This window comes from Pongo abelii, chromosome 10 (genome assembly GCF_028885655.2).
Source record: "Pongo abelii isolate AG06213 chromosome 10, NHGRI_mPonAbe1-v2.0_pri, whole genome shotgun sequence".
Classification (NCBI taxonomy): domain Eukaryota; kingdom Metazoa; phylum Chordata; class Mammalia; order Primates; family Hominidae; genus Pongo; species Pongo abelii.
The window spans coordinates 2605892-2625360 of NC_071995.2; the positions used below are offsets into that span (position 1 = coordinate 2605892).

At 48.4% G+C, this 19469-nt stretch overlaps 1 protein-coding gene across 22 annotated transcripts in view; it reads left to right on the forward strand.

Annotated features, from left to right (window-relative positions):
• The window catches only part of CACNA1C (calcium voltage-gated channel subunit alpha1 C), a 638552-nt gene that overhangs the window by 502666 nt on the left and 116417 nt on the right, over positions 1-19469 (forward strand). For all 22 annotated transcript variants that reach the window (XM_054526646.2, XM_054526654.2, XM_054526660.2 and 19 more), the window contains 3 exons: positions 3011-3171; positions 4159-4384; positions 18776-18983. In XM_054526646.2, the coding sequence (XP_054382621.1) occupies positions 3011-3171; positions 4159-4384; positions 18776-18983 (595 nt within the window). The remainder of the gene's footprint in view (positions 1-3010; positions 3172-4158; positions 4385-18775; positions 18984-19469) is intronic.

Below are 19469 nucleotides of genomic sequence, written 5' to 3' on the forward strand. Positions count from 1 at the left end.
CACATATGAGTGAGAATATGTACAATTTGTCTTTCTGTGCCTGGCTTATTTCACTTAATATAATGGCCTCCAGTTCCATCCATGTTGTTGCAAATGACAGAATTTCATTCTTTTTTATAGCTGAACAATATTCCATTGTGTACATGTACCACATTTTCTTCATTCATTTGCTGATGGGCGCTTAGGTTGATTCTGTATCTTGGCTATTGTAAATAGTGTTGCAGTGAACATAGGAGTGCAGATATCTCTTCAGTATACAGATTGGAAACCATATTTTCCACCTGGTGGCCTGCTTCCCTGTGTAGTGGATTTTCCCCCAAGTGGTAGGCTAGTGTCCCATGTAAGGTGTGGCCCTCACTGGAGATGGCCTTCAAGCCAGAGCAGAACAGTGCCTGGATTAATCCTTTTTCCCCTCCCTGCTCCTCAGGCCAAAAACTAAGTTCTCCCTGCAGTCCTGAAGAAAGAGTACCCTTCTTAGATTACTCTTCACTCTCCTAACCTCATCCTAGATTGAGCAAAGTCTTGGTAACAGGATTTTCTGCAGACCATAGATAGAAAAATGACAGAGTAGATAGGTGGATGAAGTCAGGCTACTCCAAGAGGCAATTTTGGGGGTAGGTGCAGGGATCCGTAACAGCCCAGGTTGGCATCTTGGAGTTTGCTGATGTTTGAAGGGGCTTCTGCTCTGGAAGTAGAGGACCAAGGCTGAGGGCAGTGCACACAGCACAGAGCTGTCCCTGCCCCCTGGGGCACACCCACATGTGGTGCTGCTACGTGCCCGGGGGCTAGGAAGGAATAGGCCATTCACAGACCAGTGGGTTCACACAGATGGAGCTTGCTGCTCCACCACCAGCATGACTTGACCCAGGAGGTGATGCTGAGGCTTGATGGTCATCTCTGGCAGGAAGATTGGAGAAACAGACTCATGCCATGGACTCTGATTTAGAATGGAGGACCTCATTTCAGCTTCCTTGTGCTGAAGTGGAGGGCCGGTTTTCACATCCAGATTTAGTATGCCACACACAGACACACACACACACACACACACACACACACACACCGGAAACAAAGTTTTATGTAAAAATATTTTTCCCTACTGCTTACTTTAAAAAGCAGTTTCCTTATGATATGAACGCACTGTGATATTTTCCACTCTATTCCTTTATTCAGTGCCAGGCATGACCTACTCAATAGATTTCATGACCCACTAATGGGCTGCAGTGTGAGATTTGAAATCTCTGCCCAGAGGCAGATTCTGCATGCTTATTTAGAGGAATGTCTGTCTAGACTAGAGAGATACATAGAAAGGAGATCATTTTATGGAAAAATACAGATATTCATGGACTTTATCACTAGGATTCTACTTTGTTTCTCTTCCTGCCTTCATTACCCAGGCAGGAGCTGTATCTTCAATGCCTCGTGGGTCTGTGTGCAAGCCCTACAGGTGCCCCAAAGCCATGTGCAGAGCTAAGCACCCCATTTTTCTCATAGCTGACCCCTCTGCCTAGAGCTCTACTCCCCGTCCTCTGGCCCTCCTCTGTGCCGCCCTCCCAAATCGCCCCAGCTAAAAATGTTGGCAGTCCCTTCCGTACCTGTCTTTCTTATTCTGCACATCCGCTCATCTCAAGGGACTATTGATTCTGCCTCCAAAATTGCTGCCAGCTCTGTGTCATCTTTCCATTAATATATCTATTGCCTTCATCATCTCTAACCTGGAGAACAGGAAGAGAATTCCTCATACTCTCCCTGGTCTAGAAGGTGACAGAGGGGCTGTTTTTGTGGGGTGTTCCGATCCAACCTGATCATGTCCTTTCCCCCTCCCCAAGCCCTCAGCATGGCCCCTGCAGTCTCCTCCTCAGCACCTCTCCAGCTGTGGTTCCTCTCTCCTTGCACAGTGCAGCCATTTATTAACCATGTCATCTACTGAATTCAGCCAAATAGAGCTGTATATTTTCTTTGCATCAGGAAAATGAAAACGCCTCCACCATAGAATCTTAAAATGTGTTTCTTTAGGATTTTAGCCAATGGTTCTCAACCATCATTACACATTAGAACCACCTGGGGAACCTTAAAAATACCCAACCCCTAGAGAATCAGACTTAATTGGTTTGGTGTTGGGCTTGCGGACCAGTGGGGTTTTGGGGAGGGTTCCCTAGGTAATTCTGTATGTAGCCAGGTTTGAGAATCACTGACAAAGGCCCCTAAACCAAGATACGGGGAAGAGTCCGTGGAGCATGGATGAGCTTCGAGAGGTCTGTGTGCTGCATGGGCTCTCATGTAAAGGTGTGTGTGTGGGTGTGTGCCCATTTTTCTGAAAGGCAGATCTAAACATTCATCAGATTCTGGAAAGATTCTATAACCCAGAAAAACAAAGAGCCTGTGCTCCAGATGAACCCGTTCTACCATATGGATGCAGCACACAGAGTCAGGGCCAAGAGGCTGGGCAAAAAACCACAACTGGCTCTGCCTGTTGTGATATTGGTCGAGTACTCAACCTCCCCGGCCCTAGTTTTCTCCTCCACAAAAATCAGGATAATGCGTGCTTCGCAGAGTTACTGAAAGAATTGGAGAGAAGGTATGAGAAGTGCCTGATGTGGTACTGGGCCCCTCCTCCACTATTACTGATAATGCTCTTATTGCTTACAACACTATTTCTAAGAATGCCGTTTTACAAAAATTTAAAAAAACTTCCATTTATTGAGCATCTTCAACTTCAAAGCAGCCAGATGCATTATAAGGTATTTGATCCATCCCCACAATAACCCCATGAGGTTGGTCCTCTTCCCGTTTCACAGATGGAAGAACTGAAGCTTGGAGGAGTTCAGGGGCATCCCCAAGGCGGCAGGGCCTGGTTAGCTGGGTGAGAAGCTGGGCTCCTTGCCACCAGATTGGGCTGCTCTAGCAAGGCCAGATCAATGAGGGGCAAGAAGAGCCACGGTGCTGCATCTTGGGTTGGAGGAAACCTGAATTCATAGCCAACCCCACCCTTCTCTCCCTGTCCCCTTTCCAGCCGCTACTGGCGCCGGTGGAATCGGTTCTGCAGAAGAAAGTGCCGCGCCGCAGTCAAGTCTAATGTCTTCTACTGGCTGGTGATTTTCCTGGTGTTCCTCAACACGCTCACCATTGCCTCCGAGCACTACAACCAGCCCCACTGGCTCACAGAAGTCCAAGGTGAGCGGCGGCCCCAGCTCTGCCCTGGTTTCCTCCTGGTAACTCAGCCCCAAGGCCCAGGGGAGGGCATAACCACAGGCAGAAGGTGGATGGGAAAGCAGCCAATGGTCAGGGCTCTTGGCAGGTGCTGTGCTGGAGACACCAAGGGCCTGGCAGTTCCAAAGCCCCACAATAAAATGCACTACCTTGTTAAAAACAGACACGGCTCCCCTGACTGGGCCCACACCATCAGCCTGCCCCGAAGTCACTGTTGGTCCCGGGTGATGAGGAAAGGGGCTGCAGCTTGTTTGCCTATCTCAGACCCCTGGCTGCCAACTTCCCAGCATGGATTTTAAATACCTGGGGGCCTTCCTGCATCCCCGAGGTAGCCTTAACCAGAACACGTGAGGATGGAATGAGCAAAAAGGCAGAGAAGAGAATAGGGCCTGAGCACAAGGAACCGTCTTCGATGGGTCGTTCATTCTCATTATCCTTCCTTGGGCCCCTAGACGAGGGTCCCACTAGCCAGGCCTCAGCATCATTGCTAGGCAGTCAAGAAGACCTGGCCCCATCCTCCACAGCTGCTTTCCAGAGTCCTGGGAGGCAGGGGGTCTAGTGGTGGAGAAGTCAGACTCAGACAGTGTGGCTCCAACTGTTGGCTGTTTGGCCTGCACAGGCTACTCATCTCTTTGAACCTCCTTTCTCATCTCTGAAAATGGGCATGACGATGGTGGTGCCATCCCCACAGGCCTGCTATGAGGAGCAGAGATTGTGTGTGCTGAGCCTATAGTGCATGGGAGATGCTCAGTAAATGTCTGTTATGATTATGATGAGACAGCCCTTTCCCATTGGCGTGGCCCTAACTTCCGTTCTGGCCGAGGTGGATGGGAGAGGTGTCATGGGGGATCTTTTTTCCAGTGGAGATAATTACTATATTTCCTTTCCCTGCCTCCCCCTCTGCCTTCCTCTGGCCCTGCTCGGATCTCATCCCTCTCCTGGGCCTGCCAGACACAGCGAACAAGGCCCTGCTGGCCCTGTTCACGGCGGAGATGCTCCTGAAAATGTACAGCCTGGGCCTGCAGGCCTACTTCGTGTCCCTCTTCAACCGCTTTGACTGCTTCGTCGTGTGTGGTGGCATCCTGGAGACCATCCTGGTGGAGACCAAGATCATGTCCCCACTGGGCATCTCCGTGCTCAGATGTGTCCGGCTGCTGAGGATATTCAAGATCACAAGGTACTGGGCTCCTCCTCTCACTTTGAAGAGGGGACTCAGGAAGAAGTTCTTCCAGAAGGCAAGGGAGGTGGCAAGGCCTGGGTGGGAGGGGGGCTGTTCTTTCTCAAAGGGTGTCTCTGAAGTTCACATGCGATGGGGGTAGTTTGCGTTCATTTAGATGGCACATCATTTGGAAATTCTTCTGGCTGCTAATACCGGAGACTCAACTCAGCAGTGTAAGCAAGCTAGGGACTTATTCAGCCATGGAAAAAAAGTCCAGAGGCAGCTAGCTGAGGTACCTTCAAGAAAAGGGTCAGGGACTCAGTCTCTTCTCCTGTGCTTCACCAGCCTTGGTGCTGATTCCTCTCCAGGGTCATAAGATGGCTATTCAAATTGGAGGTGGGAAGAAGAGAAAGGAGCAGAAGGGCCGACCACCCCGGCCAAGTCAGCCTCTCCATTCCCAGAAGTCACTCTCAGACACACCCATTAGGACTGCTGCTGTCAAAAAAACTGAAAATCATAAGGGTTGGCAATGACATGGAGAAATTGGAACCCTTGTGCACTATGGGTGGGAGTGTAAAATGGTGCAGCCACCGTGGGGAATGGTGTGGCAGTTCCTAAAAACATTAACGATAGAATTACCCTCTCATCCATCAATCCCACTTCTGGGTATATGCCCAAAATAATTGAAAGTAGGATCTCAAAGAGATATTTGCACACCCAAGTGCCTTAGACAGATGAATGTATTTTTAAAATGTGGTCAACACATACAGTTCAATATTATTCAGTCTTAAAAAGGAAGGAAATCCTGACACATGCTACAAAGTAGATGAAACTTAAGGACATTATGCTAAGTGAAATAAGCCAGTCACAGAAAGACAAATACTGTATGATTCCATTTATACGTGTCTCTTAGAGTAGTCAGATTCACAGAGACAGAAAGCAGAATGGTGGGCGCCCAGGGCTGGAGGGAGGGGGCAGTGGGGAGTTAGTGTTTAATGGGTTCTGGAGATGGAGGATGGTGGTGGTTTCACAACAGTGTGAATGTATTTAGCACCACTGAATTCTACAGTTAAAAAAAAAAAAAAAGGTTAAGATGGTAAATTTTATGTTATGTGTATTTTAACACAGTGAAACAAATTGGAAGAAATTTTCCAGAAATCTCAGCAAGGGCTTCTGTTCTTGAGCACCTGAGCTGTTAGGGAGGCTGAGAAATGCAGTATTCTAGCAGGACAAGTTCTGCTGAAAATGCAATCAAGATCCAGCCACTGTAAAGGGCTGTGGACACTGCACTGCAGATGGTGTTCACATGGCCACCCCTCCATATGTCAGTCCAGCACCTACCCAAAGCAGGCCATCTCCCTCACAATCTAGGCCAAGCAGTGACTCTCAAGACAAGGACAGGGCTGAGGGGCACCATGCTCTAGGACAACGATTTTCACCTGACTTATGACCACTGGGAGTGGTGGAATCAATTTATTGGATCACAACCATCATTTTAAAACAGCTCTACTGAAATATAATCCATATCCCATATATTTACCCCTTACAATGTGTAATTTAATTGTTTTTTTATATTCACAGTTAGGCAACCATCACCATGTTCTAGTTGTAGAACATTTTCATCACCCCAGAAAGAAACTCCGTACCCACTCCACATTTCCCCCATCTTCCCTCCCAGCAACCAAATTCACTTTATGTCTCTATAGAGTTGCCTATTTTGGACCATTCATATGAGTGAAATCTTATAATATGTGTTTTTGTGATGGCCTCTTTGACTTAGCATAATGTTTTCAAGGGCCATCCATGTTGTAGCATAGATCAGTACTTTGTTTCCTTTTATGGTGAATAATATTCCATTGTAGGGATATACTACATTTTGTGTATTCATGTATCAGTGATGGACATTTGGTTGTTACTATCTTTTGGCTCCTATGAATAATGCTGCTATGAACATTCGTGTTCAAGTCTTCCTATAGATGTAGGCTTTTGTTTTTCTTGGATGCGTACCTCGGAGTGGAATTTCTAGATTATTTGGTAACAATATGTTTAAGATTTTGAGGAACTGTCAAACTGTTTTCCAAAGAGACTAAAGCATCTTACATTTCCACCAGCAATGTATAAGGGTTCCAATTTCTTCACATTCTCACAAGCATCGCTTTTAAAGAAAGAATGAAATAGAATAGGAAAACATCAGAGGGTCTCACATGAACGTAAACATTGTTTCATAAAAAGCTGAGATACAGACCTGACTTGCAGTAGAATATATATTTCTTAATGTGCATTATGGTCAGCCTTAGAAGACATACGGGAAACACCTGGAAGGAATTTTCAACCTGTGCCCCTCTAAGGTACAAGTCCCCTGTCCTTAAAAATCTGCTTTGGGAGCTCCCAAAATCTCTGCTTTGGGGAATCTTTGATAACAGGAGCACTAAAACCATCAGTTGGATTGTGACGGGTAAAAAGGGATGGAGGTTGGTGTCCTCAGTTCAGGATCTGGAGCTGATGGCACCTTGCTCAGAGCGTATTTCTGAGTGTCCCTAGGTATTGCTCTTCGCTTCACAATTCTCTTGGCGGCCACCCAGAGCATGGTCACATGGTGTTGTGGATGGTCCAGGGAGGTGGGCATTTAAAGTGTTTCATTTAGTGCACAGAAAGGACTCAATATGCAGAGGCTTTTATTATTCATCTAATATTATGACTGCTATTATTAGAAGGAAGAAGGAGAAGAGAGCTAATAGTGACCTACATATTCACATACTCTTGTTCTTATTTACCCACCACGTATATACTGTGTATTGAGCTCAGAGAGATGGAAAAAATTGAAAAATAAGGCGTATGGCATGAACTAAACCCGGGAGAAATGTATAGTCTGGTTGGGGAGATGGAGTTTGTGCACATGAAGAGATTAAAGGAAAATCTATGACAGAATATAATGAGCTGGCAAAGTGTGGTGGGTGTGGGAATTACCTGCTATGAGAAATTGGGAGCAGGAGATAGCTCCTGGAGAAGGTTGAATCTCAGATGAGGGACTTAACAGACACGCACGATTAAAATCCAGAAGTTTAATGCTCCTAAGCAACAGCCTTCTTTCCCTCTCTGACCCCATCGAAAGAGATTTCTTCCTGAGTGTCCTGAATATGTTGGCATTACAGAAAGTCCTTGGTTTACAGTAAAAGTGAGAAATCCTTATAACAGCAATGATTACCATGCACCAGTGCTTACTCTGTGCCAGATAGGGTAAGCCAGAGGCCTACGAATGTTAGTTTGAGTAATCCTCCCAACTACCTACATGAAGATGAGGATAGGCTACTACTATTATTATTCCCACTTCACAGATGAGAAACTGAGGTTTAGAGAGTTGTCAGTTGCCCAAGGGCACAAAACTGCTCAGAGGTAACACTGGGATTAAAAGGCAAGGCAGGTCTGTGGTCTGACTTGAGGTGCTGTACTCCTAACCACTGCCGTGCACTGCGGAGCTGAGAGCTGACCTGTCTTCTTGTCTGGGTCCCTGAGACAGGACTTAAAAGATCTTTATGCCCTGGTTCTTGTTAGATAATTGCCGATTCTACTTGCTCCTCCTGGGGTCTGGTAAGCTATTTTTAACTTGGAGTTTTCAATGCCTCTTAAATAATTCTCAAAAGTCCCTGTTTTGGGCTTTTATATATATATTTCTATAGAAAAGAAATCTTGCTGCTATATATTGTTATGACATCTTGAAAAGATTTAACATTCATTCTATTTTTAATCACCAATTTATTTCTAATCTGAAGATATTGCCAAGAAACCATTTTTAAAAATCTATCTTAATCAGAGAGCTTCCTGTAGTCCCTCCACAAGAAGGAGTAGTAGTATTTTCAGATCTCTATGAAGTCTATAAACAGGAAAAATCATTGTCTAATTGAAAGTGACTTTGGCAAAGGCCGTCATCTTCCTATTTTCAAGTCTCCAAAGCCTCTGGGGGCTTTCGGAAAGCAACAAAGAGACTAATTCGGTTGGGGGATCCCATATGGATTCATGGATCCCGTAAGTCTGTCTCCAGTGCCAGCCTTGGGACTGGGTGACAGTGACCAAGAAAAATGCCTAAAATACGGGTTGGGAGTGGACATTGTGGTCCCTTCAGCTGAACCTTGAAATGGGTCATCTGTGCATGGTCCTGCCATCAGACAAGTGCATGCCTTCTTCTTCTTTTAAAATATCTTGGAAAATACTTTGCAATGTCTTGCTGCTACTCATATGTAGAAGAAATTTCTTCTCTTTTTTTTTTTTTTTTTTTTTTTTTTTTTTTTTACAGTGTAGTCTGAACCAGTAATTGCAATTCTTAAACTTAGCTGAACCCATGAAGGTTCATTAAGGAGCTCATTAATGAACTCATTAAGGAGCTCATCTCTAGAGATTTTGGCCAGCAACTCCTGGAGAGTTCCATGCTAGTGGTCCAATGACTGACCTCACTTGAAGAACCACTGGCCTAATTTCCTACTGCTGCTCTTGGTCTGCTTTCTTCTCCTAAAATACTGCCCTTCATATGCAATCAGAAAACTTGATTATTATTCCTCCTCCTCCTCTTCCTTCTCCTCTTTCTCCTCCTCCTCCTCTTCCTCCTCCTTCTCCTCTTCCTCCTCCTCCTCTTCCTCCTCCTCCTTCTCCTCTTCCTCCTCCTCCCCTCCTCCTTCTCCTCCTCCTCTTCCTCCTCCTCCACTCCTCCTCCTCCTGTTCCTCCTCCTCTTGTTCCTCCTCCTCCTTTCCTCCTCCTTCTCCCCTCCTCCCCTCCTCCTCCTCTTCCTCCTCCTCCTTCTCCTCTTCCTCCTCCTCCTCCTTTCCTCCTCCTTTCCCTCTTCCTCCTCCTCTCCTCCTCCTTTCCCTCTTCCTCCTCCTCTCCTCCTCCTTCTCCTCTTCCTCCTCCTGCTCCTCTTCCTCCTCCTTCTCCTGCTCCTCCTCCTCCTTCTCCTCTTCCTCCTCCTCCTCCTCTCCTCCTCCTTTCCCTCTTCCTCCTCCTCTCCTCCTCCTTCTCCTCTTCCTCCTCCTGCTCCTCTTCCTCCTCCTTCTCCTGCTCCTCCTCCTCCTTCTCCTCTTCCTCCTCCTCCTCCTCTTCCTCCTCCTTCTCCTCTTCCTCCTCCTCTCCTCCTCCTCCTCTTCCTCCTCCTCCTCTTCCTCCTCCTTCTCCTATTCCTCCTTCTCCTGTTCCTCCTCCTCCTTCTCCTGTTCCGCCTCCTCCTCTTCCTCCTCCTCTTTCTCCTCCTCCTCCTCTTCCTCCTCCTTCTCCTCTTCCTCCTCCTCCTCCTCTTCCTCCTCCTCCTTCTCCTCTTCCTCCTCCTCCCCTCCTCCTTCTCCTCCTCCTCTTCCTCCTCCTCCACTCCTCCTCCTCCTCTCCTCCTCTCCTCCTCCTGTTCCTCCTCCTCCTCTCCTCCTCCTTCTCCCCTCCTCCTCCTCTTCCTCCTCCTCCTCTTCCTCCTCCTCCTCTTCCTCCTCCTCCTTCTCCTCTTCCTCCTCCTCCTCCTTTCCTCCTCCTTCTCCTCTTCCTCCTCCTCTCCTCCTCCTCCTTCTCTTCCTCCTCCTTCTCCTCTTCCTCCTCCTTCTCCTCTTCCTTCTCCTCCTCCTCTCCTCCTCTTCTCCTCCTTCTCCTCCTCCTCTCCTCTTCCTCCTCCTTCTCCACTTCCTCCTCCTGCTCCTCTTCCTCCTCCTTCTCCTGCTCCTCCTCCTCCTTCTCCTGTTCCTCCTCCTCCTTCTCCTCTTCCTCCTCCTCCTCCTTCTCCTCTTCCTCCTCCTCTCCTCCTCCTTCTCCTCTTCCTCCTCCTTCTCCTCTTCCTCCTCCTCCTCTTCCTACTCCTCCTCCTCTTCCTCCTCCTTCTCCTATTCCTCCTCCTCCTCTTCCTCCTCCTTCTCTTCCTCCTCCTCCTCTTCCTCCTCCTTCTCCTCTTCCTCTTCCTCCTCTCCTCCTCCTCCTCTCCTCCTTCTCCTCTCCTCCTCCTTCTCCTCCTTTTCCTCCTCCTCCTCCTTCTCCTCCTTCTTCTTCTTCTTCCTTTTCTTCTTCTTTTTCTCTTCCCTCTTCTTTTTTCAAGACAGGATCTCACTCTGTCACCTAGGCTGGAGTGTGGTAGCATAATCATAGCTCACTGTAGCCTCAAACTCCTGGGCTCAAGTGATACTCCAGCCTCGTCTCAGCCTCCCAAGTAACTGGGACTGTAAGTGCCACGTCTGGCTAATATTTTTATTTTTTGTAGAGATGGGGTCTCAGTATATTGCCCAGGCTGGTTTGGAACTCCTGGCCTTAAGAGATCCTCTCACTTGGCTGACAACCTTGCCCAGCCAAAAAACTTGATTCTTACATCTCCACTGTCTTCTCCATACTGTAGTCTCTAATTCTGTCAAGATGGTACTTTTGATAGTTTTTGACTAAGAAAACACATCAAGGTAAGAGCTACTATGAATTCAGCAAAGCTTTTAAATTTAAATTCCTATACATCTGTGTATGTTTGAAAAGTGGTAATGTCAATGCAAGACAAGGCTGTTTATTCAGAGTAGTACAATGCTTGGTGTACACATGGATTCATGGATCCTTTTCTAGAATTCCAGGCTGCTCTTCCCTCACCCAGGGCCCATGGCCCAAGGATTGGGAACAGGGATCTAAATCAATGGTTCTTCACCCTGAGGTCTTGACACACTGGTACATCCAGAGCAGCTGGATAGTGTATAGCAAATAATTTATTACTGAGAGCTGAAATTCCAAAGTTTGTGACTAGTTTCTTTAAAAAATAAAACAAATTAATATTGTCCTTGTAACATAATAGCATCACTCTGTCACTTGCATTACAAAATGCTTCTATGAATGGGTGAGAACCGGGTGGACTTACAACTCATCCATGATGCCTGAAGGGAGCAGATGTCTTTGATGTATCATTATGAGGAAAATGAATTATTTACATACTTATATTTTTTGTGTTTTGTCAAAATCTGAGAACACCTTAGGGAGTATGCTGCATTATGAATATCATTCATCCTCTTGTTGAGAACGCCTTAGGGAGTATGCTACATGTATGAAGATCATTCATCCTCTTGTTGAGAACGCCTTAGGGAGTATGCTACATGTATGAAGATCATTCATCCTCTTGTTGAGAACGCCTTAGGGAGTATGCTGCATGTATGAAGATCATTCATCCTCTTGTTGAGAACACCTTAGGGAGTATTCTGCATGTATGAAGATCATTCATCCTATTGTTTCAAGACAAAAAAAAAAGGCCAGGAAGACTGTACTGGACTGTAAGAAAATTACTTTATAGAAAAGACTGAGGAAGACAAGATTCCTGCCCATTGAAAACAGTAGAGCACACGCATGGCCAGAATCTTTGTCATCTTTGAGTAAATGCCCCAGTACGGTGGGCCTTCCAGCCTCATGATGGATTGGGTTCTTCCACCTGTGACTCTCAGTGCTGCCCAGATTCAATATCCAGTTTGTCTACTCTTTGTCAGCCCAGTCTGACATATTCTGTGGGGTGGGAGAAGGGCTTCAGACAGATTCAATCCAGATGTGATACCAGTTTACTAATTGCATCTCATTTTTGACACACTTGGTTTTCAAGTGCAGTGAGGCCCCTCTAGCACTTGCTGTTTTCCCTCTCACACCTTCAATCCCTCTTTATTTCTCCTGCTGCTCCTCCCCTGCAGCCCCCTTCCCAGGCCTTGAAATGGGAGCTGGGGCTGATTCAGCAGACAGATTGGCTCATAAATCTTGGCCACATATGGGCCTCCTAGAGCTCCAGGTGAGAGCCGTTAGCACATCTCCCAGGCTCCAAATGTCTCCTTGTCCCTACCAGCATCTGGCCTTGAGCAGTAGATCCAGCCCCACACCTTCCCAGCTCTCCCATCACCTTGTAGCCCCCACTCTTCTCAGGCCCCCTGGAGCCTCTGAGCTCATTGAGGGCCATTATTAAGGAGGTCTGCTTGGCAGATGCCCAGTTCCCTGGCAGGGGTCTATGGCAAAGGTAGCTCAGACTCCAGAGCCTGCAGTGTGGCTGTCAACACAATGGGCGGTCCTCCTCTGGAATGGGAATGGACTGGTGTCACCTACTAGGAGAAATAATAAAAAGATGCAGGTGAGGATGACTCCCTAGCCCTGACACAACTGTGGTTGGAGGGGCCAACTAGGTGACACTGAGTAGCCCTGTGGCCCAGAAGCTCAGAGAAGCACGCTGCTAAGGCCATCCCCAGGTCCAGGCCAGACCACCTTGCCCACTTGACCAGGTTACACTCCCCATGCAGGTTCCGTTCTTAATGTGACCGAGACATCTGCTGCAAACAGAGAAGACAAGACCTTTGAACTTGTTAACTAAGTCAGCCCTTGCCTCAAAAGTGAAACCACAAAATCGTCTTCCCAGCCTGCTAGAATGGACGGGAGCAGGGGCAGGTACCAGTAGAAACTGAGCTGGTAGATGAGGCGTTGGGGCCCAGGTTGTCCCAGACCAAAATACTCTAGAATTCTGCTTGACTCCTCCCGGCCCAGCCCAGCATATACAGTTCTGCCTCTGGGCATACTAATCCCTCCCTGCTCTATTGTGTCTTAAGGGGTCAGGGCTCAACTTGACAGAAGCTCTGCTCTGAGGACACCCACTCCTGTGCTCACTTGCTGGATGGATTCTTCCTGCTTCCCCAGGTGGCCTCAGCCGACTCTCACTCCTCTTCACTCCATTGCCTCCCATGAAGCCCCAGCCACACAGATTCACCACAGGAGACTGCTTTATAAATGCTCTTTTAACAATAGATCACTTGCCACCGAAACTAAGAATTTTTTTTTAGCCTTCAGGATGAGAACATTTTGGGCAGGTATCAAACTCAGTTATGATCTTCTCTGGAACACAGAGAGAATAGGGTGGAACATTTGCAGAGCATCCGAAAGTGGTGGGTACTGTTATTTTGAAGATCTCTTATTTATGGCAAGCTCAATGCTCTGCTCTATACCTAGAATAAAGGTAAAGGACTTGGCCCTGAGCTCTTTGAAGCAAAAGGTTCATGAGATGAAAGTTCCAGTTCAAGGAAGGCTTGGGTCACTTTATATTATAGGAGAGGAGGAAGAATTCCGCAGAGCCCTAAACCCAGAGACAGACCTAGAGAAGGGGAAACAAATGGAGATAAAAGGATTTCTGAACAGATGGTGGTAACTTAAATCAGGAGAGGCAGAGGGAAAAGGTAACAGAAGTGATATGGTGGTCAGCAAGTGAGAGGGCTTAAAGGGAGGCTGGGAGTAGGAAGGTAGAGGGAAGGAGAGAATTTAGGTGGCAGAGAACTTGATGTGATGAAAAGCCCTCAGATGTGCCGTACTTTAAGGATAAAACAGTGAGCTGAGTGGGTCAGATGGGGGATGGGGTGAGCAGGGATGCACAGTTTGGAGAAAATGATTCCAGCAGCCGGAGAATGGGAAAGGAAAGTTATGCCAAGGATGGCGACGCAGGCAGAGTGTCTGGGGGGTGATCTAGAGCTGGACACCAGCACCTGGGTGCTGTAGAACCCACAGTACTGAATGTGAGCTAGTGGCCATGTGTGTGCACTGCTCTGATGAGAGAGTGCTTCATTTTTCTGCTTCTCCATGAGGCCTGTGACCAAAAGACATGAAGTGCTTTGCTCTGCTGCTGCTCGCTTCTCTCCAAAGCTCTTGCCTTTTTGATGTGTGAGCGTGGGTATCTCATATTTTTGACCAATGAGGAAAAAAGCTTCAGTTGATTGTGAATGTGCCATTAACCCCTCTAGTTTACCACCAGTGAATCCTCCTGAGAAAGATGGTGATTCTAGGATAGGAGGCCATCATCCAATCTTCAGGCCATAGCTGTGCGAGCCATCAGACCACATTAAGAGGAGGGAGTGTGAGGACCTGCAGGACCGCCAGCTGTTTATTTAAGTGGTGTTTCACGTCACCCTACCCACCTCAAAGGCTGCCACCTGGACACCTCCAAATCCCATCCATGTCAGTGATAGTGAGCCCCCACCCTCAACCTGCTACCAGCCAAGGCCTGCCAGTCTCCAGAATTCAGCCCATCTCCTCTGAACCCTATCAGCATTCTTTGCCACATCATCATTTCAGCAATTCCCTTGTCTCATCTTCTAGATGAGCACATAAAACATCCCTGATAATCTGTACATTAGGAATGGAAGCCTTCTGCTGAGCAAGCTGAGCACCCCTCGTGATGCCAGGCCCCAGGCAACAGCCTGCCCTCTTTATCCTGCTGCAAAGGAAAGGAAAGTACAGGTGGCAGGCCTGCCTCGGGCCCAACCCTGTCTTTCTCCCTGTTGAATGGGAAGCAACAGTAGGCTGAAGACAAACAGCACAAACAAGCATATCTCTGTCTGTCTGTCTGAGCCATGTTTTAACTGTGTTACTGGTCTCCAGGACAGTGTCTTTCCCCCAGGTGTTTTTCATGTAGACAGTAGGCTGGTGCCAATTCATCTTTCAAACAGAGGCTGGCCTGTGCTGTCAAAACTGGGACCAGTGAATTTGAGAATGTGAGTTCTTCCCCAAAGGTGACACATGTTCACAGTGATCTGGAAATCCTACTCCCAAGGTTTGCTCAAGCCACAGAAACCCTGTTTTCTGTAGGACAAATTGATACATATTAGTTTGTTGCATGGTCTGGCAATGGAACAGTCAGGAATCTCAGAAAATCCCTCCCCATGGATGTAGGGAAGCTATGGGAATAGGAAGGCTATGGGAGCAGAGGCAGGCAGCCACTTCTCACTGTTTGGCAAAGTGTGTTCAACTTAAGTGCACACGCACACAAACACACATGCACAGAAGCAACCATGCAACTCCATGGCCCCTTGCCTTTCCCTCCAGGAAGTACCAATGTGTCATACAAATAGTAAGGTTCATTCATTCACGGAACAAAATGTTTGTTCATCACCTGCTTTGGGCCAGGCACTGTTCTAAGCTCCAAGGATATAAATGTAACAGATGGGTTCCTTCTCCCATAGCCTCACATTCTGGTGGGGGCAAATAGACAATAAGCAAAGAAGTAATTATTCTTTGAGAGTGATGAGGGGTAGAGCGGTGGCCTGGGGAGATGTGAGGCTTGAAGGAGCTGAAAGGGTGAGCCCCACTGACGTCTGCCGAAGAACCTGCGGACGGATAGCAGCATGGCCTTGGCCAGGCAGGAGTGCATGTGGGAGTTGGAGAAAGTGAGGGGGCCTGAGGGAGGGGAGTGCAGCTGGCTGGTCGCTGAGGCTCTGGGGCCAGAATCTGCAGCCTCTGCCAGGCCTTTGGGAGGACTCTGGCTTTGACCCAGAGGAAAAGGGGAGGTGATTGAAGCAAGACTGAGGCTTCGTGGGCCTCACCTCATAGCAACACCTGCTGCTGCTGCAGCTTGGAGATCAGCTGCCCGGAGTGGGAGTCCAGGCAGTGAGGATGAGGAGGCAGTGGGAAGTGGCCAAAGTCAGGACTCGTTTTGAAGATGGCGCAGAAGGATTTGCTGATGGAGAATGTGAGAGAGCCAGGAAGATGACTCTGAGGACTTTGCCTTGAGCCAAAAGCTATGGTTCTCATTTCCTTGAGACGGGGAAGGTGATGGGTGGGAAGCGGGAGCTCCATCAGAGCACGAACCCGGTGTTGTGCAGCTCTGACTTTCCCAGACACCCCAGGGGTTGAGGGAGGCAGGGGCGGGGAGCAGGGGCGGCAGGGAGAGTGGGCAGAGGGTGATCCTCCAGACACAGCTCTGTGTCCCTGCCCGCGTCCTTGCCTTTGGCCTTCACTCTAGGAGATCCCTGCTAGTTTCCATGCTCCATCTCTGCCTTCCCAGGAGTGTTCTCCCCTCTTAGAGACTGGATCTGTTCCTGGCCCACAGCCTCCTCCTTGCTGGAGCCCCAAGCATTCTGAGGGGCTCCCAGGTCAGGAGGGCCCCCCCACCTCACCATCCCTCTCTGCCCCTCATCTGGGGCCTCCCCCAGACTTTCTTGCTGATGGCACCTGGCCCTCTCCCTCTGCAGCCATGACCTGCTTGTCAGGCTCCCATTGGTCCCCATGTCTGTCAGACATACCTGGGTCTCAGGTATAATCCCAGTTGGAGTTATTTCCCACATGCCTCTTTACTTCATGAAAATGAAGGCTCCAACCTTCCATGACCCTTAAGGCTTTTCCAGAATCTTCCATGACAGTTGAGCACACAGAGGATCTCTAGAGGATTTGTGACTTCAGTGCACAGGCAGACACTCTTCCCTCAGATACAGCTGGAAATTCTTGTTATAAATATGCTTAAAGTTGCTGGTTCCCAACTCCCAGTGTATTGGCAAGTGTTGGACTGGCCGCGTGAGGATTACCCCAGCCCGAGTCAGAGATTAGGGTTTCATGGTGCAAGGGAGGGACCTGGGAATCAGGATTTAGGAAATGCTAACACACTCCTACTGGTATTATTGTTGTTGTTGTTCTATTATTAATTAATTAATTAATATTTTAGGACAGGGTCTCACTCCGTCACCCACGATGAAGGGCAATGGTGCAAACATAGCTCACTGCAGCCTCAAACTCCTGGGCTCAAGTGATCCTTCCATCTCAGTCTCCCCAGTAGGTGGGACTACAGGCATGCGCCACCACACCCAGCTAATTTTTTAATTTTTTAAAGATGAGGCCTCACAGTGCTGCCCAAGCTGGTCTTGAACTCCTGGCCTCAAGCAGTCCTCCTGCCTTGACCTCCTAAAGTGACAGTCTTCCCAAAGGGGGTTATAGTCATGAGCCACCACCGTGCCCAGCCACCTCTACTGATGTTGATCACCGGGCAGGCTTCGGAAAATTGCTTTAGCCGTAAGAGGGGAGGGTGTTCTACTCCCAGAGAGGTTCTCTTACTTTTTTCTTTAAGCAGATCACTACAGCCTCTAGCCTGCAGGGTCTCCAGGCAGTCCATCACACATACTGAGTTGTACAGAATTTATTTAAGGACGGAGGTGGGGAAGCTAGAGGGGGACAAAACTCTGCGATCTTCTGCCGTCTAAAATTTAGAGCCTATTTTGGTGAGACAAGACTGTATAGAACAGATACAAATAGATGTATATTAATATTCTGCAACAGAGGGGGTATGGCTGGCAGGCAAAATAGAAGTGAGGAAAAGCTGGACTTGTGGAAGTCAAAGGTGCCCTCGAGGTTGCAGGTTGGTAAAGAGTTCATGTTGCCATCCAAACTATGACCCCTCTGCTTCTGTCCCTTGGTGTGGAGCCATTCTCTGCAGAGATGAGCCCAGGCTGTGGCTGCAATGGGAGTGGCTTGCACGTCACTCACTGAAGCAGCAAAAGCAATCCACTGTCGGATTGGTGATGAGCTGGGAATCTCTCAAGGGAGTGACCTAGGAGGCAGGTGGGCCAGAGCGGGGCAGAGGGAAATGAGATTGTTCTGTTCTTGCTCTTGCTCCCTCGGGGCCGTGTCCTTTTGCTATGGTGTACTTCCTGGTCCTGAGCTGACCCTCACACAGGCGCCCACCCTGCATCCAGCAGTCATTAGTAGGTTCCCCCTCCCACTTTGTCATAAGAAAGGGATTTTCCCAGGATCGCTGTATTTATAGTGGAGAGAGGCCCCAGGACTGTAAGGAGTGGGGACCTCCTCCCCACGAATCCCACTGAAAGCCCATGTCCACTCAGGACCGAGCTCCTGCCCACTCAGAGGACTCGTGCTTTGAGCTGCCCCAGTGGGTGACAGGTTTGCTATAATCTAGGATTTCCCAGACTCGCCGGCTGATCAGAATCCTGTAGGATGCTTATTAGAAACAAAGATATCTGGGCCCCAAACTACAGCTAATGAATCACAATCTCAAGAGGAAAGGCCCTTAAAGAAACAATTCTTAGGACGGGGTAAACTTGGGAAACCACCAAGCCGTGAACTCTGTCTTACCCGTGGGTGACCTAATTCCTGCCTCTGCTAGAAGGCTGCTGCCTATAGGCTGAGCTCAGACTGGCATTCATGGCGGGGGAAAAAAGCTTTCTTTCTGTTTAGAGACCAACAGTGACAACAATGATTACCAACCTTTATCAATTATGTGCCAAGCACTCTACAGGGGGCTCTTTGGGGAAAGGTGGATCATGTTATGCAATCCTGCCATAGCCTAATGAACCAAGGGCTACAGCAATCTCCATTTTTTTCAGATGGGGATGCAGAAGGCAGGGAAGTGAAATGTCTTGTCCAGAGGCACATGCAGCAGGTAGCCGGCAGAGCTAGGTCGCGGCCTTCTGACCACTGCCCCCCTCTCTTCCCCAACAGATTAATCATCCTGAGACCTTGAATTAACTCCCTCCAGGGTGGCAACTCACATCACCACCAACACCCCTCCCCCACAGGCAGGGAAAAAGAGCATAGACTGGCAGCTCCTCTGAGAACCTGCAGTGGGCAGTTGTGAGAATGAGGCACAATGGGGAGGACAGCAAGGGGCTGACCTCCCTCCTGTTGGCTCTCAGGTACTGGAACTCCTTGAGCAACCTGGTGGCATCCTTGCTGAACTCTGTGCGCTCCATCGCCTCCCTGCTCCTTCTCCTCTTCCTTTTCATCATCATCTTCTCCCTCCTGGGGATGCAGCTCTTTGGAGGAAAGTTCAACTTTGATGAGATGCAGACCCGGAGGAGCACATTTGATAACTTCCCCCAGTCCCTCCTCACTGTGTTTCAGGTACGGACTCTTCTCTGCTGGGATTCGGACTCGGGGTGGTTGAGTGGTGGGCTGGTGGGAGGAGTGTGGGAAGCTGTACCCTTTCACTGGGCAGCCACAGCCAGCCTAGATCAGCCCTGGAGAGCCCATGCCCAGGAGAGTCTTGAGTTTTTTCTGTAGTTTTGCTGTCCCCATCTGCCATGGAATTCCACTAGTGGGTGGACCATTAGGGGAAACAATATAAGTGGTTTAAAAATGCCTTCTCAGGAGAATCTCTTGAACCCAGGAGGCGGAGGCTGCAGTGAGCCAAGATCGCACCACTGCACACTGTAGCCTAGGTGACGGAGCAAGACTCCGTCTCAAAAAAAAAAAAAAAAAAAATCGTTCTTATCCATGGAATCCTTTACTCAAATTCTCCATGAAAGCCCAAAACATAAACAAAGAAAAGCAGACTGCTCTTACTGGGGGAGGGGAGGGTGATGAAACCCTGGCTTTCCTACCCACCAT